Source organism: Danio rerio, chromosome 16 (assembly GCF_052040795.2).
Source record: "Danio rerio strain M-AB ecotype USA chromosome 16, GRCz13ab, whole genome shotgun sequence".
Classification (NCBI taxonomy): domain Eukaryota; kingdom Metazoa; phylum Chordata; class Actinopteri; order Cypriniformes; family Danionidae; genus Danio; species Danio rerio.
In genome coordinates, this window is record NC_141036.1 from 53217445 (window position 1) to 53245000 (window position 27556).

At 35.5% G+C, this 27556-nt stretch overlaps 2 protein-coding genes across 6 annotated transcripts in view; one reads left to right on the forward strand and one right to left on the reverse strand.

Annotated features, from left to right (window-relative positions):
- septin7b (septin 7b) overlaps positions 1-11149 on the reverse strand; it is a 34198-nt gene extending 23049 nt beyond the window's left edge. For 3 of the 4 annotated variants that reach the window (NM_001256029.3, NM_001441546.2, NM_001441545.2), the window contains 4 exon segments: positions 359-465; positions 6432-6531; positions 6533-6534; positions 11069-11149. In NM_001256029.3, coding sequence (NP_001242958.1) covers positions 359-465; positions 6432-6531; positions 6533-6534; positions 11069-11072 — 213 coding nt within the window. In that variant the 5' untranslated portion in view covers positions 11073-11149. 4 annotated transcript variants of the gene reach the window in all.
- Positions 11150-13519: 2370 nt separating this feature from the next.
- Positions 13520-27556, forward strand: part of slc25a32b (solute carrier family 25 member 32b) — a 22490-nt gene continuing 8453 nt past the window's right edge. Inside the window, 6 exon segments of one of the 2 annotated variants that reach the window (NM_001013336.2) lie at positions 13520-13610; positions 13776-13940; positions 14819-14969; positions 15563-15648; positions 21282-21436; positions 21699-21812. In NM_001013336.2, the coding sequence (NP_001013354.1) occupies positions 13778-13940; positions 14819-14969; positions 15563-15648; positions 21282-21436; positions 21699-21812 (669 nt within the window). In that variant the 5' untranslated portion in view covers positions 13520-13610; positions 13776-13777. 2 annotated transcript variants of the gene reach the window in all.

A 27556-nucleotide genomic window follows, 5' to 3' on the forward strand; every position in this document is an offset into this window, starting at 1 on the left:
CTATGCTTCGACACTTTAGAAGCGTGAAACACACTTTCCCATATCTCTGTGTATTAGCGCCATGTGACGCAATTACACATTTCATGAAGATGAAATGGTGTGTAAAGCTTTGGACTCACAGTCACTCTATAAGCTACAAGTACAAACATGCAGGCCATAGCATAGCTATTACTGAAGTATTACTAAAGTATGCTAGAGAAGAACCTGCAAGTGTCAAAGCATTCTTCTAAAAACCATTATACAGCAATCTTCAAGTAAAAAAATTAAGAAAAATCATGTGCCGCTTCTTTTTCCAGTGCACAAGTGAACAGCAACAAAAGTCATGTATAGACGATTAGGAAACATCTTCACTTCGTACCTGAACAGTTTTCTTGATTCTGTTCGAAGGCCCAGGATATTCTCCGGAGTACAGATCGGTCAGGAACAGAGAATTTATCAGTGTGGACTTTCCCAACCCCGATTCTCCTGAAAAAAAAAAGAGCAGAAAATACACAGAAGGTTAAAACAAGACCTGAATTCAGCACATCATCCTATAAAAACTAGATTTACTGAGCGGAAACACCAGGGCTTGGAAGACACCAAAAGAATAGTGATCGAGTATAGGTTATAAGATTCTTCTGTATACAGTAACATTTAAACGAAAATAAAATCAAGACACTTAAAGAGTTATACTTCAAATAAACACTGATCTCAAACTTTTAATTTAATCAAAGAATCCTGAATCCTTTCAAATCCACGAAATATTAAGAAGCTGTATTCAGCATTAATTGTAAAATGAAATGTTTCAAAATCAGCTAATTGAATTGTTTTTATTGGACCATGTAGAAACATGACATCAATTATGTCGACTTAACGTTTAATATTTGGACATGACTTCAATAATATTTGGTGTTAACAAAAAATTTATCCTTATAAAAGCCATTTTACATGGACATTTACATTCTACCTCACCACTGCCAATGTTAATAATTACACATTTAACAAAATATATAATAGAACATTTTTATAATAGGACGCTTTGGCACTTAGACTGCAGCTCTGCGCAATAAGTTTGGCCAGAGGAGAAATGGTCATGCCCAACCAAGCCTAGTTTCTCTCAAGTTTTTTTTTTCCCTTCACTTTAGTCAATCGGTGATGTTGGTTCCTCACCACTGTTGCCACTGGCTTGCTTGGTTTGGGACTTGTGGAGCTGTGCATGGATGGATTTGCTCTTTAGTGTTTGGACTTTCAGTAGTGAAATTTAAACTACACTAAACTTAACTGAACTGAACTTCAACTCATTTTTAATTTACTAGAACTTCTATGTTAAGTTGTTTTGACAATCTACATTGCAAAAGCGCTATAGAAACAAATTCATTCATTTTCTTGTCGGCTTAGTCCCTCTATTAATCCGGGGTCGCCACAGCGGAATGAACCGCCAACTTATCCAGCAAGTTTTTACGCAGCGGATGACCTTCCAGCCGCAACCCATCTCTGGGAAACATCCACACACACACACACACACACACACACTCATTCATTCACAATGGACAATTTAGCCTACCCAATTCACCTGTACCGCATGTCTTTGGACTGTGGGGGAAACCGGAGCACCCGGAGGAAACCCACGCGAAGGCAGGGAGAACATGCAAACTCCACACAGAAACGCCAACTGAGCCGAGGTTCGAACCAGCGACCCAGCGACCTTCTTGCTGTAAGGAGACAGCACTACCTACTGCGCCACTGCCTCGCCCTTATAGAAATAAATATGAATTGAAAATGCGATTTATTGTTTTTACATCAAATTACAGGATGTAAATAACCTTAAGAATGAAAAGCCTTAGTCACTCGAAAGTGTTTATGGCTATTTGCATTATTATGCTGCTGTATAATCATATAATAAGTGGCATAAAATGATCTCAAAATGACAATATCACTCAATGCACAAAAGAATTATCATGACAGGCCTAGAACCATGACACTGTAGAGTGGATAAATAATCATAAAATTAGCTTTGAAATCTGGTTAAAAAATAACATTATAGTCATCAGAAAAAATGTGTTAAACATTCGAATATGTTAGATGCCTGCATGATCTAGTTTCACTATATTTTAGCAATAGCAATTACAAATGAAAAAAGTTTATAAGCAATCGCATGGTGATCTTTAGAAAGCAGGGTGTCTGATTGCTTATAAATTGAGGATATATTATACACAGTTTAACCCCTGTGTGCTGTTTGGGATGTTTTCATCCACTCTGGGGGGATTTTGAGTCTTAATTTGACAACAACTTTCTCTGTGTTTCAGCAAATGTAATGATTTTGGGTGTCAATTCTTATTTTGGCACATATTTTGGAAAAATGCTTTGAAAATGTAAAAATAAAATTCAACAATACACTCTGGACAAATGGATTACCCTTTCACTATGTTGGTGGCTATTATTGCCACATTGACTTCCGTTATAATGAAAATTATTCCGTTTATATGAAAATTATTTTTTGATTGCAAAGGCATGACACCATCAAATAGTCATGCATTCTTGATTATTGCTGGTTTTCCCTGTAGGGAAGAGGTCAAATTTGTCATTTTTACTGTTGATCATCAGTTTCAGTGCAAAAAGAGCGTAGTTTCTGGCTTAAAATGAAATGGTTATTTGGAGTAGTGTGCGCATGTGTTGGGGTGTGTAAGAGAAAACTTACATTAAAACTAAAACTAACCTTAATATATTTTAGAAAATAAAAAATAAAGACCTCTACTTTGACTCTTGTTATTTTACCCAATAGAACTCCATATAAAAGTCGAAAACTTTTCTGCATGGGCCTTTCTAAAAGGGCTAATGCTGCCAAATAATGATTCACAGTAAAATGAAAAGTTTTACCTCTTCCCAACAGGCAAAACCACCAACAATTAAAATACATGATTATTTTGTGTCATGGCTTTGCAATCAAAAAATGTGGTTATAATGGAAGTCAATGGGGCAAAAACAGCCACCAACATATTGAAAGGGTAGTTAATTTGAACAGTACACAAGGCTTAAGGAATGCATACAGTACATCCTCAGCAATACTTGTACTCACAATGAGTTCTTAAGGTAGACTTTGTAGGCAAAATCAGAGACAAAAATAGTGATTTAGGCATTTTAAATCCATCGTTACACTTAAAAATGCGACAGTCGTGGCGTTCAACTCTCTAAACAAACTGACCAAACATGTTCATCTGAAGAATGAGCAAGAAGACAAACAATTAAAATAACTGTGCTAAAGGAATGCAGAGGACATGCCCCGTGTGAACCACTCTTAAACATATTGCGTCAATGCTGGAGGAGGGAGCAGCTATTTCTTTGCAACCAGTCGAAATGATCGTCTAAGAGCCACATGGGAGAACAGTGGATTTAACCTCACAAGCAGCTTTTTGTCAGTTCTTTGCTAAATCCGTTAATGGCCAAGATGTGACAGCAACTCGGATAAACCACTGATTGTTTCAAATACTCATGATGACACCTCTAGAGTTGTGATGATGCTTCATTATCACGCCTTTAGCATTAGTGTTAATGTAGTGTTCAAGCAGCGGGGCTAAACTACAGTGAACAGATGAGCGACTGGATGAAGGTTACAACTAAGAGAGCGTAACATTCATCGGCACGGTCTCACGCAGTGAGGTCAGCACATTAACTAGAGTAAAATCGCTTCTGGCAGGGTGAGTGTCTGGCACCATTACAGACTTGGCCGTTTTCCATACCCAAACACTAATACAAGAACAACTGGGTAATGTCCACCTGCGCAGCACAGCCAATCTGCTTCACAAACCAGCAAGAGATTCAATAGGCATCGAAAATTAGCTAAATATTGGGATTTCATGTGATGGAAAAAGTGCAAATTGTCTACCTAGATTAAAGATTTATTTATTTGTGTATTTATGTTTTAATGCCAGATCAGCTGCATTGGCTATATTTATGGCAAAACATATACTAAATACAGTGTATCCAGAGAGTATAGCGATTCACTTTTTCCACGTTTTTGGGCCCTATCATACACCCGGCGCAATGCGGCACAAAGCGCGACGCAGAGTCGTCTCAGCGCAAGAGTCGTTTTGACGTTTTGCAGCACGCTCTTTAAATAGCAAATGAATTTGTGCTCATATGTGCGCCCATAGGTGTTCTAATCTAAAAAAAAGGAGGCGTGTTGAGGCGCATTGCTGGCACGTTGCTATTTTGAGGAACTTTAATAGACGGTTCAATAGACCAGATCAAGGCTGGTCTATTGTCCAGCGCAGAGCGTGTTAGCTGTCGCCTCGCTCACACACTGCTTAATACACACAGGGTGTAGAGCAATATGCAAATATCTTTACATATGAAAAAGAATTAAAGGATTAAAATATTTCAAAAATTATTCTTTTCTAGCCTACATAAATATAAAAACCACCGCCTCCATGGCTTCTTCATCTCGGGGGGCTTTTTCAGTTTATTCATAACAATTTACTTTTGTATAATGTCATCATGATTAGCTGTATTATTTATATTTAAACTTAGATTTGTCCATCTGTCAGGTTTTAGACCATATGGGGCACAGCATGTACAAATGCACTATGGCGCAGAGCAACTGACTCTTAAAGGGAATGGGAGACGAGACTCTGATTGGTAGAGGTGTGAACCTATACTGGTCTCACGGTTCGGTTACGATTATCATGCCTTCGATTCGGTTCAATTCGATATTTCGGTGCATCACGGTGCATTGACAATGCTTTCCATATACAGTGTTATATTTTAGAGGAGAGGCTATAACAAGCTGTCTCTATAAACACACAGAGACACAGCACCACACTGTCTCTCATTCAAACACAAACATAGACAGCACCAAAGAAACAAACACACACACACGCACGCACGCACGCTCACACACACACACACACACACACACACACACACACACACACACACACACACACACACTTAAGCCATCACAACAGGAAGAGCTCGCGAAGAGCGGAGCAGAAAAACGAAAAAAAAAAAACGAAAAAAATAAGCACTTTTCCGACGGTCCCTTACTGAGAGCTCCTCTCAGCGCGAGCTATCCCGGCTAAACACATATTGTGAGGGCTTAAATGGAGCAGTGCTCGTAGTGTGGAGCGAAAAAAAAGAAAGACAGCTGTGAAACATAACCAGCTTTGTCTTTTTGTAGGAAACACACTTTAGATCTTTTTAGGGTAAGAGGTTTTTGAGTTATTGCCGCCTGTAACTGAATGTGTGTCAAGAATATCGAAAACAAAACCAACTGAACCGCGCTCCTTTCTGGCGCCCCCCTGGATATACAGCGCCCTTAGCATTTGCCTATGGCGCCTATGCCACAGGCCGGCCCTGAGTTAGCTGAGTGTTGTAAATACTCACGCTCACCTCCCTCGCGACAGAGAGCATAGGAGATAAATGACGTCAGTACATAATAACCGGTTATGATTATTACTGAACCGATACAGAATTGTCCGCGTCTGCATCGCGGTGCACCAAAGAAACAATTAATTTTGACACCCCTACTGATTGGTTTATTCTCAAAACACACCTATAACTCATTAAGAGGATAAGCACAACCCTGTTAGACCATGCGCCACGGCGTAAAGTGGATTTTTTTCTTCGTTAAAATAGCAAAAGTGGATTCTGAAAGGCCCTTAATGATTTTGCACCCTGCGCTTTGTACTTTGCGCATGAAAGATCAAAATGAAGCCCTTTATGTTACAGCCTTATTATAAAATGAATTCAATCCATTTATTTCCTTAACCTTCTATACACAATAACCCATAGAGACAATGTGAAAAAAGATACTTAAGTACTTGTGAAAAATTACATGTACATCAGTATTCACAGCCTTTGCTCAATACTTTGTTGATGCACCTTTGGCAGCAATTGCAGCCTCAATTTTGAATATGATGCCACTTGGCTTGGCACACCTGTCTTTGGGAATTCTCTTTGCAGTACCTCTCAAGCTCTATCAGGTTGAAAGGGAAGCTACGGTGGAAAGCCAAACCAAACACCTAATTGTAAGCTTTCAGACCAAATTTGAGCAAAAACAGGACAGATCTTGCATCACTGGGAATTTGTTTAACCAAGAAAGATTCACCTTTAAGCAACACGTTCTAAAATGTCAGCCATTTAGGTGCACATCACTGAAAAGTCCTTGCATTTTTCAAGATGAACAGGATGTGAAATCACTGCCATTCAACCCCTGTTTCCTGTGCGGTTATCCAAACAGCGTTCAGACCAAATGTCAAGAATGTAGTCTCGAACTGGCAAGCGTTCAAAACTAGACAGGAAGCTCCTCGAGTGGTCGTAATGACTGCGACGAACACTGAATCCATCACGTTCAATGTGCTGCTAACTTTGTTACACGTTGAGTGTAGTTCAGTATTAGCAACTTGCATTCTAAAGCTTATATTTAGTAGATCAGTATGCACGTGTTTCCTTACCCACAACCATCAGAGTGAACTCAAAGCCTCGTTTCACAGACTTTCTGTACACTTGGTTGGGGAGGCTTGCAAAGCCCACGTATCCCTCCAGATTCTTCTGCTGCTGGAAAAAAAAAGACAGACAAACACTTTTGATCAGTGAGACTTGCTGGTATAAACTCAGTGAGAAATCCTGCGTAAATAATACTATCGGTACACTCCAATGAGCGGAGAGAGGGTGTTTATGCTCTATTCTGTTTGAAAATGAAATTGTGCTCGTACTTACTGCTGCGTATTTGAACCCCAGAAATGCGTGGTATTAGTTGAGGGCGATGGGGAGCAAAATGAAGACGTCAGAAGAGAGGTTTTTGCATCCAAGTGTTCAGCAGGAAAAGAGAGCACAAACATTAATGACATGCACAACTGTATATACACAAGTTCACAGCAACTCTTTAAAACAGGCTTAGGAAAGTAAATAAAAAAAAATTAGCCAGTAACTTCAATAGGAATAACAACTTCACGTTAAATTGAGTGAAAGTTGGTACATGTACAATAAGGCCCTGTTTACTAAGGGTGTCACGATAATCCAAATCCTCGATTCGATTACATTTTCGATTCTAAAGGCACGATTCGATTTTCGATTATGAATAATTAATTAATTGTCAAATCGTTGTCGTTCTAAAATGCCATTTAAAAACAAAGACAGTGTAAACAGGGCCTGAGTGTGTACTTTTCGCGAGCGGATTTGCAACGGGGGCGGGTGGAGGATCGCGATGCCGGTGTTGTCTATCGGGCGAACCCTAATACGTACATAGCAGAGCTTGCAAAACCGTGTTTTTTTTGTCGACAACACGAACGTTATCAACATAACTCACTGGAAATCCAAAATGCTTACACACCGGCGACTTCATTGAAAGAGGAGAGGGTTTAAGCTCTGTCGACGGGTCTCCTGCTTCTGCAGTTTAACAAGCACTTCAACAAGCCTGTTTTTTTCCCGGTTGGCAAGCCAAGCCGACGTGACATGGGGGCGTGGCAGCATCGACGATTCTATTTTTTGATTTGATAATCGAAATTGAGCATAAATTTTGATCGATTTCGATTAAAAATCAAAATCGTGACACCCCTACTGTTTACACTAATATATTTCGGTTTTAAAGCAGCATTATAGAATACAAACGATCCACATACACACTGGTGTTCCTGAAAAGATCTCCGTTCACACTATACCACTGAAAACGTACATCATGTGAAAGTGACAACACACACACACGCATTCTGTCTTGTGCTGCAATGTATGGGCACGTCTGAGCTCCAGGCAGTCAGCAAGTGCTTTAAGCACACCTCCCTAGGTGAGAGCAGCACACGTCGGACAGTTCATTAAGGATCTACCACTACATTAAGGATCTCATCTCACTATAGTTGTTAAATGTAATATTTAATTAATCTTTTCTCTAACGAGTTATTTGAATCTATTACTTGTTCTCAGGGAAGATGTTTTGGCTGAACGCAAAAATAAGTTAATATATTAATTAATGTAACCGCAAACACTGATTCTGCACATTTAACTGTTTGCCTGCCTTTACTTCCTATATTGTATAAACTTACTGTACGTTATACTATTATAATGGTCATCATAATGGTAAAGAAACAACGGCTTATCATAAGCATCTCATCGATGATTATTTGCACAGTTGGCATTAAGAAGAACATAGAAATGTGATCTGACTAACTTCTAGCAGCTAAATGTGTCTGGAAAAATATTCAAAGGCTTTTATTCTCACAAACCGCGCGGACGTAAATGCGTCTGACTGTTGTGATTGGCTAAAGCAGAAGTCTTGCGTCAGCACGTTCTAGACATGCACGCGCTTATTTCGGAAATCTTCCTTCTGCGTTCACACAGCGCAGCATTCCGGCAAATTGCCGGTAATGTTACAACTTCTCTTTCCGGAAAATAGCCAGAACGAATTTACCGGTATTTTCAAAAAGGACCTGTTCACACATACAACCTTTCCGGAAAATTGCCGGTAATTTTCCGGAAAGGTCTGTATGTGTGAAAGGGGCTATTGTCTCCTCACACTTTGTCATTACCTGATTAACTGTCAAAGCAACAACCTTTGGTTTTTAATTTGCGATGGGCAGATAAATTATATTATATTGAATTGTGATAAAATTTGTCAACAACAATGATAATCTCTGGACTTTTTTACTCCATATTGATTTTTGAGCAAAGCACAGAAATGTGCAACAATGAGAATCTAAAAGTGTGTTGAAATTAAAGATGTACCAAATTTTCGGCCACTGAAAATGTATCGACCAAAAATGCTATGCTATTTAAAGCATAGACCCGTTCATTTTTGTCGCTTCAGCTGTTGTTGGGGTACTCTTTTAAATCAAAGCATTAACAACTGATAACAAAATATTTATCCTTATTGTTCAATATGGAAAAGAATTATTGAGATTGCATTTTTGCCATATCGCCCAGCCTTATTTATTTATTTTTTTTATAATAAATATATGAATATTCTCTTTATTCCAGACACAAGGTCCACTAGTACAAAAGACAGACAAAAAAAGCACAATAGTAAAATAGTAAAATAGTAATAATAGTTTAATACCTTACTATTTATAACTGACATTAAAATGAATTATCGTTAATGCTCTGAAATTAGTTCTTAAAAGTTAAAATATCTTAAATATTAACATTTTTCACCTTGAAATTGTTTTATTTTTTACTTTATTTACAAGTCAATTTTGTGCTTTTTTTTATTTTTTTATTTCTTTCTTAAAATAAAACAACTGTCTCCTCGTACTGCGTCTCCTCGTACTGTGTCATTAACTGTGAGAGAATCTTTGGAATAACATGAACAGCATTTAAATCTAATTAAAATTATTTGAGATAACCATAGGCAGATGTGTTATGGAAACCTTTAAGTGCATAAACACAAATTACAATCAATGACAAAAGTTGCTGTTATCCTTAACTGAAATTTACATTGAACTGTTTTCACAACCATCCCAAATAACTGCATCACACAACCATGATCCCATGATTAATTATTAAGACAGGCTTAACTTGTATATGACACAGTATAATAACCAAACTACCAAATTAATTGCATTTACATTTCCCATTACACTAGAAACCTTTTCTTTTAAATCCTTATGCTTCAGAATGAAATTAGTTTTACACACAGCAGCTCGGCTAACTTTCATTTGTGTAGTATTTTTGGTCGCCACACAAATCCCACTGATGACTAAAATGTGGAAAATATCAATAGTAAACAACGAGTAGGTGTCTACTGAAATAAATCTACACAAATAATTCATGGAATGACAGTAAAATGTCAAACTAATTCAAACACACAAGCACACACATATTCATATAATACAATAACAGGAAAGTAAAATGAAAGCATTATTTTGTACATAAAGCAAACAGTCAGTGATTTTAGTCAGTGATTAACATGAGGCGCAAGATGAGAAGAGATGGCGCAGAATATAAGATGCTTGACATCCCAATCAGAGGTAATAAAGCAAAGACTTTCCACTCGGCTGCATCCTGTAATGTCACAGCATCATTTATTCTGCAAGATCACTTATGCAATACATCTCATGACCACCCTTTATAGTACTGTTTTAATTAGTCTGAGAGCTATATACACAAAATCGAGACGCTCAAGTTGCCAGTAACGTTTAGAAGTCACTCTAGTATAAAGCCAAACATAGTTCAAATTAAAATACACAGAGCTCGTGTCAAACCAGGTGAAGCATTTAGTTATTTAAAACAGATCTTTCTACAGGATGTGAGAGCCTGACCGCAGCCTTTTTGTGCACGTCTGAATGACATGCAGCATCTGGTTTGATGTCAAGACATTAACTAAAGGAAATAACATTTAATAAAAGTGTCTGTTTGATATTATTCACCAAACCACTATGAAGTAGCTTAAAAAAACATTGTTTATGCTTTTGAAGAGCATACATTGTGTCTCAATCGCTGCAGAAGCAGGTACTGATGGCATGTGGAGTTATAAAAATGCCAAATTCATAACATAAACAGATTTTAAATGTGATAACTTAATACTTGGATTTTGATCTAATGTGTCTTATACAAACACAATTTTTAGCTTTCAATCCTGTTAGCATGTGTTTTTTTTGTCCATCGTCCACCTAAACAACTTCTCATAGTAAATGCACATTTTAATTCATTCAAGTAAACGTCATAAAATATATATTTATATATTTAACACGTAAAAATAATGTAGAAACAAAAAAGCTTAAATAATTCGGCAGTTGTGTGATTAGCTGCTAACCGACATTAGCTTGCTTATGTTCAAAAAAAGCATTTCTTCATTGTATACGAGTATAAGATTTTACATATAGAGGGGAAAGCGTTAAAAAATGAAAGCATTTGGGTCATTTTAAATAAAACATGACGAACCTAAAGCATTTTTCTTTTTTAAATTAGCCTACGAAAGGAAAAAAACTGACAGGAAATGCCTCGCGCGCTATCACTAACCTAAATTACTGTAAAAACACTAGCGAGCGTCTATTTATACTCTCCAAACGCTTCGACTGGATATAAACGCTGAGAAAATGTCACCGACGCTCAAAAGACGGTGTTTTATAGATGGTGTGTCATAAAAATTAGCCAAACTTACCCATAATATTGATGTTCAAGTGCTGCTTTAGAAACCGATCGTTCTTTAGCAGCCCTACATTCCCCTTGATACCACTTCCGCAAAAATCTGCTACGCCAGCAGCGTAGACGTCGTTCACACGATTAGAGAATACTTACGCAATGTACGTACTTCAACTTTGGTGAATAGCCAGGTAAATCAATAAATCTCGCGATATTAAGTACGCACACCTTCAAGTAGTAGATCTGGAGGAAAATAAAAGATGACTTTATTGTTTTTTTAATTACATAAATCAGTCATTTCTAAACAGGCGTTTAAGCGTTAGAACGTCTATGGTTAAAAGAGAGGCGGTAGGATTGACCTACATACTTTTACTACATATAATAAAAGTGCCACCCAATTAAGTGCTTATAAAATGTCTTTCTAATTCTAGTTTATGCTGTTATTTGTTTTCATTTATTTACCAGCATTGGCTCTCCTTCCGTTCAAATCCAAAACTCATCTGTTCAAAATAACATGCTCATTAAAACTGCACTACCATACATTTTGTATTTTGTCATGGTATTTTCAATTCAATTTAATTCAGTTTGTTTATTGTCTTGTGCACAGTAAGGAAACAAGTTTCCCTGTACAATGAAATTCTTACTTTGCCGTCCACACACATAACATACACATCATACACAACATACACATATATACACAAATACACACACACACACACACACGCACACACATATATATATATACACACACACACACACACACATACATATATATCCATATATATATATATATATATATATATATATATATATATATATATATATATATATATATATATATATATATATATATATATATATATCTATCTATCTATCTATCTATATATATATATATATATATATATATATATATATATATATATATATATATATATGGATGTAAATATGGATGTAAATAATATAAATACTGAGTAATGTAAACAGAGTAATGTGGAGTAATGTAAACAGATGTAAACAATGTATAGTAGTTCTTAAATTTGTGCTTATTATGCAAAAAAGTGCCCAGTGCAACTGGCTTATGTGCAAGCAAAAGTATAATGGCCGGAGCAGTTTGAGTGCAGCTGTATGCATTAATAGTGCAAACTGGGATGGAGATTATAGTGTGCTACTGAGCAAAGAATGTTCACGTCCACTGGTTATCCGTTTAAAAGTCTGATAGCTGATGGGGGAAAATAGTTCTTGAGTTTGGCAGTCCTGCATCTTACACTCCTATACCTCCGCCCTGAATGTAGGATTGTGAATATTTTATGTTGTGGGTGAATGGGGTCTTTCAGGATGGACCTCTTGTGGACTCAGCGATAGTTTACAAAGAAGGCAGTGGGGTCCTGATGATCTTCTCTGCAGTCCTCACCACTCCCTGCAGACATTTGCAATCCTATTTTATCATCTGATTTTATCATCAATTTTAAATTTTATCTATCTATCTATCTATCTATCTATCTATCTATCTATCTATCTATCTATCTATCTATCTATCTATCTATCTATCTATCTATCTATCTATCTATCTATCTATCTATCTATCTATCTATCTATCTATCTATCTATCTATCTATATATATATATATATATATATATATATATATATATATATATATATATATATATATATATATATATATATATATATATATATATATATATATAAATGGGGGTTGTGTCTTGTGGACACTTTCAAAGTTTCTTGGTACTCTTAACCTGCAGTTTTAGACTGTTAAATGACTTCTCACATAGACTGATTGGTATGATTATCCATCAGAAATAGTATGAACCTTTATGTGGTGATCAAAATATATTTACAATTTAATATCTTAATTAAAAATATTATTTAGGATAAAGATCAGCAAACTATTTAAAGGGCAGACCCCCCATACATCTGGTTTTGATTTCCTTCAGGGGTGATCAAGCGTTAATTAAGGGGGTCAGACCCTCCCAACCCCCCCCCCCCCCCCCCTGTAATTTGCACCCAGGCTATAGGTGAGTTGAATAAACTAAACTGTTGCAGTGTAAAACATATGCTGGATAAGTTGGTGGGTCATTTTTTTATTATTATTTTTTTTTTTGCAATTGAAAGGTTCTTTGTGTAACCATTTTTTTCATGTTGCTAAGTTAGAGGTCTTCAGAATCATAGAATGTTAATAAAGAAACTGTTTAAAAAGGTGTTTAAGGTTGTGCATGTAACCATCAATGCCACTCATTTTTTTTTACAGTGAACAAAAAACAACAACTTATATAGTCTATATTTTTTAGTTTCCGTCTGATACTGTTGTCCGTTTGTCCACTGTGAAATGTTTATAGATAGTTAAATGTATTATAACCTGAATTTTATATTTATTCATATATAAAAAAAAGATGCAAGCCTGTTTCGTCATGCAGCTCATTAAAGACTCTTATTTTGAAAGCGCGAAACACGCATGCGTCTCTGCTAAAGCGCCATGTTCCAGTTTCAGCATGTTTCCAGTTCATCTCCGCTGTCAGTGTGTATGATCTGACATTAACCGGTAAGGTCAAGCTCACTGTTCATTTTTACCGGCACTTTGGCTTTTAACTGGTGTAGTAGCAAACCCCAGGCTGTTTTTTTACTGGTCGAGATGCTATGAGCCGGTTCATGAAGTCTGTGTTGATGTGACAGTGGCTGGTGCTTATTTTTGTCGGTTGTGCTGCAGTCATGAGCTCCAGTCCGGGTCCGGGCTCTCCTGTACCCCTGACCCCCAGCCTGCAGCGGCTCTTCAGTCATGTGAGGGTGGAGAATCTGATAGCAGGACTTAGTGGAGGAGTTTTGTCCACACTGGCGCTCCATCCACTCGACCTGGTCAAAATCAGATTTGCAGGTATGGCAAGAAAACGAAACCCAAGATGTAAACAAATGTGACAGCTGTTTATTAAAGTAAATTCAGTTCAAGTTAATTTGTATAGCGCTTTTCAAAATAGTTATTGTTCAAAGCAGCTTTACAAAAAGTCTCCATTGCATTACAATCAAATTCAGAAAAGTTAATGTTATTAGTTACCGTAACTTTATTAGTTACTAATAACTTTAGCTAATTACATAGTAACTCATAGCTTATAACAAATTATAAACAATACAACTAGCTGTAAACAAACATATAAAACATAGAAGTATTTCTGACAAAGTGCCTAAGTGTGTCCTACAGGTGATTTGTCAAGCCCACTCACCTGCGTGGAGCACAATCATGCATCCTACAGTTATGTAGTGCGTATGCTTGAATAAAAAGATCTTTAATCTTTAGGTCTTTAATCTAGTTTTAAACTGCGAGAGTGTGTCTCAGACTTAACAGGAAGGCTATTCCAGAGTTTGGGAGCCATATATGAGAAAGCTCGACCTCCTTTAGTGAACTTCGCTTTATATTTTAAAAGTATTTTCTTGTTATTTCACAGCAACATACAAGGATCAAAGCAAATGATGCCAAAGTTTTTGAAAAAAATCATGACAAAATTAGTAATTTTAGGCCACAAATAAAAAAAAAATGCATTAATTGAACTAAACTGAATAAACAGTAAACTAGCTTTCAGATGAATGAGAATCTAAATTTGTCAGCTGATTAATATTACACCATCCTCCTACTTTCTTGTGAAGTTGTTCTGAAACGTTGTGTGATGTTTAAAAATGCTATATAGAAAGGAGCGTTGACTACACTGTATTTGAGATGTTTTGCTGATAGTGAGCATGCTGTGCTTTACTGTATTGCAGTGAGTGATGGGCTTGACGTGAGGCCTAAATACAGTGGCATTGTGCACTGCATGAAGAGCATCTGGCATCAGGAGGGCTTCCGGGGCCTTTATCAAGGAGTAACCCCCAATATCTGGGGTGCTGGAGCTTCGTGGGGGCTCTACTTCTTCTTGTATGTATTTGTCTCCCTGTGTTATCCATGAAACAATGGAAATACAGTTGAAGTCAGAATTATTGGCCCCTCTGTATATTTTTTCCCTCAATTTCTGTTTGATGGAGCGAAGATTTCTTCAACACATTTCTAAACATAATATTTTTAATAACTTATTTCTAAGAACTGATTTATTTTATCTTTGTCATGATGACAGTACATAATATTTGACTAGATATTTTTCAAGACACTAATATTCAGCTTAAAGTAACATTTAAAGGCTTAACTAGGTTAATCAGGCAAGTTATTGTATATAGATGTTTGTTCTGTAGACTATCAAAAACAAATATATTGTTTAAAAGGGGTTAATAATATTATAAAATGGTTAAAAATGGTTAAAAAATAATTAAAACTGCTAATATTGTAGCCGAAATTAAATAAATTAGACTTTGTCCGGAGGAAAAAAAATTCACAGGGCTAATATTTGTGACTTCAACTGTATCTGGTATTTATTTTTGCGTTTTTAATGATGGCTAAATTAGTAGAAATAATGTGTGCATACGTTGAATCTGTGGATATATTTTTACATTTGACTTGTTTCAAATGATTTGTAGTTACAATGCAATCAAAGGCTACAACAAGGAGACCCGGCAGATAGAACTGACTGCAACTGAACATCTGCTGTCAGCAGCAGTAGCAGGTCAGTATCACACTCAGGACATTTGTATTGGCAATAATAAAAAAAAATAATAATTAAAAAAAATAATAATAATAATAATAGTAGTAGTAGTTGTTATTATTATTATTAATGTAATGCATTTATTACTATAATTATGATTAGTATTGTTGTTGTATTACTATAAATAATAATTTTAATAGTTGTTGTGTTGTTGTTATTAACATAAAAAATTTAAAACAATAATTAGTAATAAAAATAATAACAACAACAAAATAAAATATATCTATTACTACAAGTACTAGTGTAGTAGTTACTATTATTCATGTAATTCATTTTTTAATATAAGTATGATTGTTGTAGTATTTATTATTAACATTATTAAAAATAGTAATAATAACAATAAATAATAATAATAATGTAATGTTTTTATTATTAAAATTATGCTTGTTTTTATTACTATTAGTGTATTGCATTTATTACTATAATTACAATTTCTGTTGCTATCATTACCATGATTAATAATATCAAGTTATTATAACAACAACAAAATAATAACTACTACAACAATCATAATTATACTAAATGCATTACAATAATAATAATAATAATAATACTATTTAATGTTGTTATAATCAATATAATGCATTTATTACTATAATTATTTAGTATTATTAATAATAAAAATGTAATGCATTTATTACTATAAGTATTGTTGTAGTAGTTGTTATTATTATTAATATTAATAATAATAAAGTAATAATGATGCAATATTATTATCAAAAATAATGTAATGTATTTATTACTATAAATAAGATTGTTGTAGTAGTTATTATTGTTGTTATTATTATTATTATTAATAATGATAATTATAATAGATCCTTTTATTATTATTATTAATGTAATGCATTTATTACTATAAATATGATTAGTGTTGTTGTTATACTATAATTATTAATTATAGTAGTTGTTTTGTTGTTGTTATTAACAATAAAAATTTAACTTAAACTATAATTAATAATAAAAAACAACAACAAAATAATATATTATTATATGTAGTTGTTATTATTATTATTATTATTATTATTATTATTATTATTATTATTATTATTATTATTATTATTATTATTATTATTATTATTCCCAGTGATGGGTTGCAGCTGGAAGGGCATCCGCTGCATAAAACAAATGCTGCATATGTTGGTGATTTATTCTGCTGTGGTGACTAAATTAAGTCTAAAACTGATTTTTTTTTTTTTTAACTAAAATATAATATAAAATATAACAAATTTGGTTTCTTTTGACTGAAACCAAAGCTAAAAACACAACAAAATTAGTCAAAGTTTAAAAGTAAAAAAAACACAACAATATAAACTCATTCAAACGGCTAATGAAAACTTCAGTATTGATGCTAAAATAACCCTCAACACAGTGGTTAACTTGAAAGTTCTTCCTTTGTAAATCACTTTGGATTAAACAGAATAATGCATAAATGAAAAAGGGGTAGACTGAGTGAGTACTGAAGTATTTACTCTCTTTTCCTGTGTTTTGCTCGTTCATTTTCCCCTGTTATTCAAAAGTTGCTGACAAAGTGAATTTCAGCACATGCCTTTCTAATCAGTCGTGACAGATAAACTGGAGCATAACGAATGAGACTAAGCTCAGATATTGATTGCTTGTTTTTAAGTCTGAAAGGGTAAGACATTAACTCTTGTGTGCTGTAAATCAGCAGTTCTCAGCTGGTGGGCCGGGACTTAAAAATTTGCTGCATATCTGCTCTACAAAAAAAAGACAGTGGGCATGAAAATTCAATGAAAGTTTAAGAGATTAAATCAGTGTCATTAAAAGCATAAGGTTTTGCTAACATTTTTAATGCTCTTCCATTTTATGATCACATTTTCTCTACTCCATTTTATTTTATGGTTTAGTACTTTTAATTTAAATTAATTTCTTTTTATTTACATGTTTATTTTTTTGCAGTTATAGCATTTTTTTTTGGAAATCGCCAGGTAATTATAGGCTGATGGCTGCCGACTCTCTAGAAGTCTCATCTCCGTATTATGCCAACACATTTTCACATAGGCACTATCCTTATAAACAAACTGCATATTTGCAATCTAAACAGCTACATTCTCTCTTAAAAAAGTACATTATGATGTCCAACAGCTGCAATATTTGTCAAACTTCAAATTTAATCATCTACTTGGCACTCAATGTGGGCGGAGTAATACAGAAGGGTAAAGAGACTAGAGCAGTGCTGATACAGGTGGAATATTGCATGGCTATCAGCCAATCAGATTCGAGAACCAGACAGAACTGTTGTATATATGAGCAATATCACGTGAGTACCAGTACGATATGGCTGTATATCAGCACTGGTGGGAGACAGGTCCCACCAGTGACGATATACAACCATATTGCACTGCTACTCATGTGATATCGTGTTTATACAATACTTCGACGGCATAATTATGTATATAAAAAAGAAAATCAAACTACAAACCTTTTTTTATGAGGAACTATTTTCTTCCACCATTCATTCACATCTGCAGCTGACATCAGAACAGCAGAAACCATTGCTAACGTCACTTTAGAGCTAGTGTTTGAATGATTCTCTAGCGTAATGTCTAAAGTGATGACAAAACAGGTTATTTTACTCACATTTTAGGAATTTAAGGCTAAAAAGCATCAAATTCCATCAGTCTACAGAGATTTTCCAGTATTTCTCACAACACACAAAAGAGCCAAAGCAAACACTACCAGATTACTATGGTGTATGTACAGCACTACAACATACAAAAGAGAGAGATCGACTTAGAATGTCACTTACATGATTTATAATGATTTGTTCAGTTGTAGTTTGAAACGTACGCTGAGGAAATTTAGTTTTTCTCCTCTCTTCTGTCGCCATCTTGTGGTGGAACGTCAACCGTCTTTGCTCTGCTCAGTATGACAGGCTGATGGCCGCCGACTCGCTCAATCTCTGAAATTATGAATAGTTAAAATACTACCCTTATAAATAAACTGCATAATTTCAATCTAAACAACTACATTCTCGACTAAAAAAAGTCTCAATAGTACATTATGTTGTCCCAACAGCTGCAATATTTGTCAAACTGTAGTGAGTTTATTCCTCTGCTTGTCATATGGGTGGAGTTTTACACAAGGGTGAACAGAATGTCAGATTCGAGAACCAGACAGAATTGTTGTATATATGTATTTACTGTATATATACACACACACACACACACACACAACAGTAAAATATATGCTTGCACCGCTTACACACACACACACATATATGCCGCTTATAGTTTATCGGGATGTATCAGGTGTGATAACATTTACAAAATATTGTCATTTATAGTCTCTTAATATGAGTTCATTAGATTAAAAGCCGTTATCATTTTGTTGGAAGTGCAGTGGCCTATATTTAAATGAATGGCTGATATTGAAAAGTTTCTGTTGCCTTCCATTGATTTGCATTGCGCATTGGTGCAGAGACAGACAATTTGTTGCTACCCAACAGGCACGTCATCATGACGTCCAGTAGTGTAAAGTAACTAATTATAAATAGTCAATTACTGTAATTGAGTAGTTTTTCTCAGGAATTGTACTTTAATAAGTAGTTTTATTAATGTGTACTTTTACTGTCCCTTGAGTACATTTTTACATTTTTAGTGCAGTATTGGTACTTTTACTCCACTACTGTCCTTTATCCTGCTGTCATTATTTTTTCTTGTCTATGGGGATTAGAAAAATCAGTCCTGTGTTTCCTGTTTAATCAAATCACACATAGAAGGTAAATCACATCATAATGAACTACCTCAAGACATGTGTGCTATTTAATTGAAGCAAACTGTTTGGAAGCATTAAAAGTGTCCAAGGCAATGTCTATAATCTTTACTCGCAGTGACCCAGAGACTGTTTAGATGAATGTAACTGATGAGAAGATGACGGATGTTTATGGTATGATGACCGAAATGGACTTAAACACCCAGCAGACACAAGACGTCAACTTGACCCTAACGTCATGGGGACATTACATTTTGTTTGGAAATGAAAATCACGTTGACGTCAGAACTTAACGTCAATGTCCAACGTCCAACCTAAAACCAACCAAATATCAACGTCTAATACTGTTATAGCTTGACGTTGTGTGGACGTTACCATTATGACGTATATCAGATGTTGGATTTTGGTTGCCATCCCTGATGACTAAATGTCAAAATCTGACATCAATATGACGTTGGTTTAAGATGTCGGCTTGGCGTTGGATTTTGGTCACTTTCTAACAACCTAAAATCGACCATATCGATGTCAATTGACGTCATTATTGGACATCAAAATAACGTTGTCCTTACACGTTGGCTAGACATTGAATTTTGGTCATCTGACATCAAAGCCTAAATAGAACCTATTATTAACATCTTATGGCGTTGTGTGTCTGCTTGGCAATAACTAAATGCACTACAGAATGTTACGTTTACACACATCCACAAATGACATGTAATTGAATCAGCTTTTCACAGTGTAATACTCAATACTCTTGGGCACTTTTAAAAGGTCTACTTTTTATTCATACTGTACTTTGAGTAATATTTACAGCAGATACTTTTACTCTATTTGCATTACATTATAAGGCAAGTAATGGTACTTTTACTCAAGAATAATTTTGCAGTTCTCTTTCCCCTATGTCGTGGGGACGTTGCATTTTGTTTGGAAATGAAAATCCCATTTACGCCAAAACCCTTAGTCATGCGACTTTAACGTCCAACCTGAAATCAACCAAAAATCAATGTCTATTGATGTTACAGCTTGATGTTGTGTGGACGTTACTACTATGACATCTACCAGACGTTGGATTTTGGTTGTCATACCTGGCGAATAATTTTTAGTATTTGACATCAATACTTGATGTTGACTCGAAGTTGGATTTCGGTTACTTTCCAACACAACCTAAAATCATCCAAATATCAACGTCATTTGACTTTGTTATTTGACGTCAAAATAACTTTGTCCTTGGACGCTGGCTAGACATTGAATTTTGTTCACCTGACGTCATGACCTGAATCTAACCTAATATTAACGTCTTATGACGTCGTGTGCCTGCTAGGTAGAATCTTGCCATGTCAAGTGTTGTCGGACATGGTGTTAGTCCACCATGAGTATTTCTTAAATGACACAACCATTAATGAAGATAAAAATATCTGATTATTTTTCTTCGTTTACTTTTTCTGACAAGCTCAAATCAAATATAGTGTCTTACTGTATTAAAAATAGTAAACAAGATAGACCTATAGCTGCATGATCTATCACCAGGCCTGCAGCTCTTAGACATTTTAGATGAAATGACCATCGGCCAAGTCACGATCTGCCCATTAATATCATAGAAAGCTTTTTGTGACATTAAACGTGATGTAAACGGCCCTGAAAGATGGCGTATATAATAAACTCCAATCGCCGAGAGCTGATGTGTGAGAGTATGTGTGTGTGTGTGTGTGTCACGGGTTCCTCTAATTGAATTACAAACATCCTTCATTGAAATGACTCACTGTGAGCCATTAGGGTCCAGTAATGACTCTTTTCATTTGAATCTGGGCTTTCCAACAGCTGCCGTTCATTTGCTTTATATTCTGCCTCTCTGTTTTTTTTAGGAGCAATGACGCTTTGCTTGACGAATCCAATCTGGGTCACCAAAACCCGTCTGGTTCTGCAGTACAGCGCAGATCCGTCACAGAAACAATACAAGGGGATGATGGACGCACTTGTGAAAATCTACCGGCATGAAGGCATCTCTGGACTCTATCGGGTGTGACTCTTTTGAAAGCATTTTTATGGCCGCATGCAGAATAATGAGTGGCTTTTCTGTGCATTGGTGGGTGGATTGTGTTTTTTATACATGGAAATAGTTCAAGCATGCGTTTCTTATATGCGCCACTAGGGGGAGCACTTGTATAGGGGATTGATAGAGCTATGCATTGGAATTTTGCTAGGCTGTGGATCGGTTGCATGCTGTGGGGTTTGTTTGTTTGTTTGTTTCATCTAGCTGAGTTAACTGTTGTGTTCCCTAGGGGTTTGTCCCGGGTTTGTTTGGAACCTCCCATGGCGCACTGCAGTTCATGGCGTACGAGGAGCTGAAAAGAGATTATAACAAATACAGAAAGAAGCAATCCGATGCTAAACTGGTTAGTATGAGCAGAGCACACTTTGATGGTTTTTGAAATGAGCTATAAGTTGTGGTTATTTTCACATGATGTAATATTAAAGCGCCCCTGTCGTGCTATCAGTTTTTTTTAATTATTAAGAGGGCGAAAACTTACAACATACGGTAAACACAACATACAACATATGGTAAATACAACATATGGCAAACATATAAACGGCAACAGAACTTAAATGGGAAAAAAGGATTGTGTTTAAACAGCAATGATAATCTCAATAATATTGGTGTTATTAAAGTAGTGGGTTATTAAAATAGTGGTAGAACTATTCTCGAATAACAGCAAGAAAGTCACTGGTTCAAGGCCAGTTGGCATTTCTGTGTGGAATTCTGTGTTCTCCCAGTGTTAGCGTGGGTTTCCTCCGGGTGCTCCTGTTTTCCCCACAAGTCCAAAGACATGTGCTGTAGGTGAATTGGGTAAGCTAAATTGGCCGTAGTGTATGTGTGATTAAGTGTGTATGGGTGTTTCCCAGTGATGGAAGATGGCTGGAAGGGCATCCGCTGTGTAAAACGTATGCTGGATAAGTTGGTGGTTCATTCCGCTGTGGCGACCCCAGATTAATAAAGGGACCAAGCCGAAAAGAAAATGAATGAATGAAAATAGTAGTCAGTATCCATAATAATGAAAGTATGATAAACGTTTGACAAAAGGCAACATTGATATCAATAACAATCAAGATAATAACAGTGATTATAATAACAAAATATACCCAACAGGGACAATGGTTTTATATATAATATGTAATATATACACTCACTGGCCAATTTATTAGGTGCACCTGTCCAACTGCTTGTTAACGCAAATTTTTAATCAGCCAATCGCATGGCAGCATTTAGGCATGTAGACATGGTCAAGACGATCTGCTGCAGTTTAAACCGGTGATTTAAGTGACTTTGAATGTGGCATGGTTGTTGATGCAATAAGGACTGGTCTGAGTATTTCAGAAACTGCTGATCTACTGGGATTTTAACGCACAACCATCTTCAGGGTCTACAGAGAATGGTCCGAAAAAGAGAAAATATCAGGTGAGCGGCAGTTCTGTGTTCGCAAATGCCATGCTGATGCCAGAGGTTAGAGAAGAATGGCCAGACTGGTTTCAGCTGATAGAAATTCAGCAGTAACTCAAAGAACCACTTGTTACAACAGAGGTCTGCAGCAGAGCATCTCTGAACTCACAACATGTCCAACATTGAGGCGGACAGGCTACAGAAGATGAAGACCACACCGGGTGCCGCTCCTGTCAGCAAAGAACAGGAAACTGAGGCAACAATTTGCAAAGGCTTACCAAAATTGGACAATAGAAGATTGAAAAACGTTGCCTGGTCTGATAAGTCTTCATTTCTGTTGTGACATTCGAATGGTAGGGTCAGAATTTGGCATCAACAACATGAGAGCATGAATCCATCCTGCCTTGTATCAACAGTTCAGGCTGGTATTGGTGGTGTAATGGTGTGGGGGATATTTTATTGGCACACTTTGGGCCCATTAGTACCAATTAAGCATCGTCTCAATGCCACAGCCTACCTGAGTATTGTTGCTGACCATGTCCATCCCTTTATGACCACAGTGTACCCATCTTCTGATGGCTACATCCAGCAGAATGACGCGCCATGTCATAAAGTGCGAATCATCTCAGACTGGTTTCTTGAACATGACAATGAGTTCACTGTACTCAAATGGCCTCCACAGTCACCATATCTCAATCCAATAGAGCACCTTTGCGATGTAGTGGAACGGGAGATTCATATCATGGATGTGCAGCAACTGTGAGATGCTATCATGTCAATAAGGAGAAAAATCTCTGAGGAATATATATATATATATATATATATATATATATATATATATATATATATATATATATATATATATATATATAAATAGTATATATATATATATATATATATATATATATATATATATATATAAATTATATATATATAGTATATATATATATATATATATATATATATATATATATATATATATATATATATACTATATATAATTTATATATAATTTATATATATATATATATATATATTAATTATATATAGTATTTATATATATATATATATATATATATATATATATATATATATATATATATATATATAGTATTTATATATATATATATATATATATATATATATATATAAATAATAATAAATGCTGTCTTAAGGGTTTTACATTAGGTTTTACTTATTTACTTAATATAAAATTAACTTATTTGAAACTTTTAGTTTGTTTTTATTTTGTCTGTCTGACCACTAAAAAAAGACATTTTGAAAAAAGCTGGAAACTTGTAACCATTAACGTCAATTGTGTTTGTTTTTCCTTCTATGGAAGTCAACGGGTAAAGGTTTTCAGCTTGCATCAAAATATCTTCTTTTAGTTTTCAACAGAAGAAAGAAACTAAAGTGTAAAATGACTTGAGCGAAAGTATTTTTCATTTTTTGGCTGAACTATCTCTTTAATATTCTCACAATATCCACAGCAGCTTCAGCTCTTTTCTTTCAGCGTGTGGAATGTTTTAGGATCTGGGGCACGTTCAAGCTCAAAACAGTGTGCAGTGTTTTACTACGCTTTCCAGGTTCAACAACATGTTTTCTGTAAATGGTGCGCAACAGAATTTGAGATACGTTTTCTCTTGTTTAGTCGGCGGATAAAAATTGTCATTTTAATCAGCCTCAAATTAAGCATGTGCTATTAAAGTGACAGCTCGCACAATGGGTACAGGAGCTAGTCATTTGTTTGCACATTTATTTACATTAAAGGCATAAAGACAGTTCAGTGAATATTAGAGCTACATAATGTATTGTTTTAGCATGTGCAAATCTGCAATAGTCACATCGCAGGATATCAAGCAATTTCAACACAAAATAATAAAGTTAGCCCACGTTAACAAAGATTAATTGTGTTAATCTATATAACACATATAGAATATACTGTTTTGTTTTTGCCATGATCACCAGCGATTCATTTCTGGCTGATCATTCTTGAACTACATGTCACACTGACAGACTACAAATCCCAACTTGAAATTTCACACACACCAGTTGCTGATCACCGCTGATGAGACACACAGCTGAAACTTGTGATCGCAGATCATTCAGATTATTTATACCCCACACACACACTAGTTCAGGGCTGAGTTTTTTTTATGTACATATGTGTATGTCCTGGCATTTCTTTGTTTTTGCCTGTATTGTTTTGACCTTAGCCTTGTTTATTGTTAGATTCTATTTTACCGCCTATTTGGACCTTATGTCTGTTTCTTGACTACGATTTGGATTGTTCATATGCACCAGCCACTCCTGTAATAACCTTTGCTTACCTGTACGATTAATCTTATTAAACCAGCATTTGGATTCTTACCTCTGTTGTTCTCGTCTCACTCGCATACGTGACAGAAAGTCTCTGAACTGATGTGAACTGTTGAACTGTGTAATGTCTAAATAGTCTGAATGATCAGCCATCACAAGTTTCAGCTGTGTGAGTCTCATCAGCGGTGATCAGCAACTGGTGTGTGTGAAATGGCATGATGGGATTTGTAGTTCACCAGCGATCTGCTAGTTATGTTTTATTGATTTTTGTCTTTGTTCTATCTGTTTTCATGTGGTTTATATATATATATATATATATATATATATATATATATATATATATATATATATATATATATATATATATATATGTATATATATATATATATATATATATATATATATATATATATATATATATATATATATACTCCATTTAAAATCAAATGCCACATATGTAAAATGTATTTCTTTCTAAAATAGTTATCTTTTGAAATCATATTTACATTGCAATATACAGTTGTAGTCTGAATTAATCCATCCACCCCCCCCCCCCCCCCCCCGTATATTTTTGTTCCCAATTTATGTTTAATGAAAAGATTTTTTCAACACATTACTAAACATAAAAATAAAACAATTAAGACTTTCTCCAGAACAAAAAATATTAGAGGAAATGCTGTGAAAAATTCCTCTCTTTGTTAAGCATCATTTGGGAAATAAATTCGGGATGTCTGAGAAAACCAACGCACATTCTTGATCCTCAAAACTCAAGAGTTTGCTCAAAGTTACGCCCCATTCACACGGGGCTTCAGCGTCATCGCTTGACTAAAGGCGTGTCTGAAGTTGGGGCTGAAGCGATCGTCATAGAAGCGTCAGCCAATGAAATTCTGTCAGCAATAAGCCACTGTCTAGCTGGTGTATTTAAAAACCGCAATCTGATTGGCTGACGCTTCCCGACGGATCCACAATGCAGTTTGTCAACGCCTGATGCCACCCATTCAAAGTGAAGGGGAAGCGTTGACACTGACGCCCCGTGTGAATTGGGCGTTAAAGGTGCAATATGTAAGTTTGACACCTAGCAGTTGAACTAGATATTGCACTCCTTATTCAAAACACACACTATAGTAGGTTGCCAGATTTATGACAAGGCTGATTTAAGTTGTGTTCTAATAAAAGTAACGGCACGCGATAGTAGGAATACTTTCCACATTAAAAGGTGTTTTTGTTCTCACCAAGATCTAAAATTTATATTTTAGAAACGGCTTCTATTTCCTGTAGCTGAACAACAGAAAACTGACAACGATCAGCTCAGGTACACCTCATGCGCTTTATTTAGTGTAATAATGCCAGTTTGAATGCCATTTTACAAGACATTTATTGTCATACTACTGAAAGCAGCAGTATCTCGTCAGATAGCGTGCTGTTAGGATACAATGTAACCTGCTCACCAAATGTTTATATGTTATAATTATGTTATAATTAATAACCTCAAGTAGAACTCTGAATCTGCTTCTCATTTCGGAGTCCGCTACTGTCCACCGGAGGTCACATTTCGGTCACAGACGCATACTCCGAGAGCCTTCCTGATTGATTGAATCAAATACTCTGTTTTCCTCCAAGGCAACCCGGGGTGCTTAAAAATAATTGGCCAAACTGGCATTGGCGGGGTTAAAAGACCAAAACCAAGACAGCCATTCCAGCACATAACGCACATTTTCAAAGCAGAGTATCTGACTTAAGCAGTGGTTTCCAGATAAACAAGTATGTTCACTTGGCATGCTTCTTAAATATCTGCAAACACATTGTGGTATTTTTATGCTTTAGAAGAGTCAAAAACTTAAATACATCAGAAAAAAACAAGGCACCCCCACTGTTTTCTCATTAAATATTTAGTTTCTCTAGGAACTGCGTCACAATACAAAAAAAAGTTCATACGGTCATTCATCCTGAACCTACCTGGGCACAAAATCCAAACCTGCTTTGTGCAACAGTGCTTTGAATTTCAGTTTCTTCAGCACTTGTAAACACAGTGATGCCAACAGTAAACATCAATTTGACCAAATCAATGCTCATGCTTTGGAAGTGGATTTGCTTTCACAGCACAGAAAACAGAGTCTACTTGACATGACGACAACGTAAACCACACTTTTACAATCTGAGCTACAACTGCAGTGTGTTTGAGGTAAAAGTAGACATTCTTCGCTTTCACAGACAGCCAATAGACACCTGAGACTGGTAATATGCAAATGTCTTTGTGTAGGAAGTCAGATTGGAATTACTGAAGACATGTTCCGGCTGTTCACAATCATTTCTTTCTTTTGGGAGACACTTTGATCTTTGATTTGACACTTTTGCAAAGCGTTTACATTAACAAAACGGCTA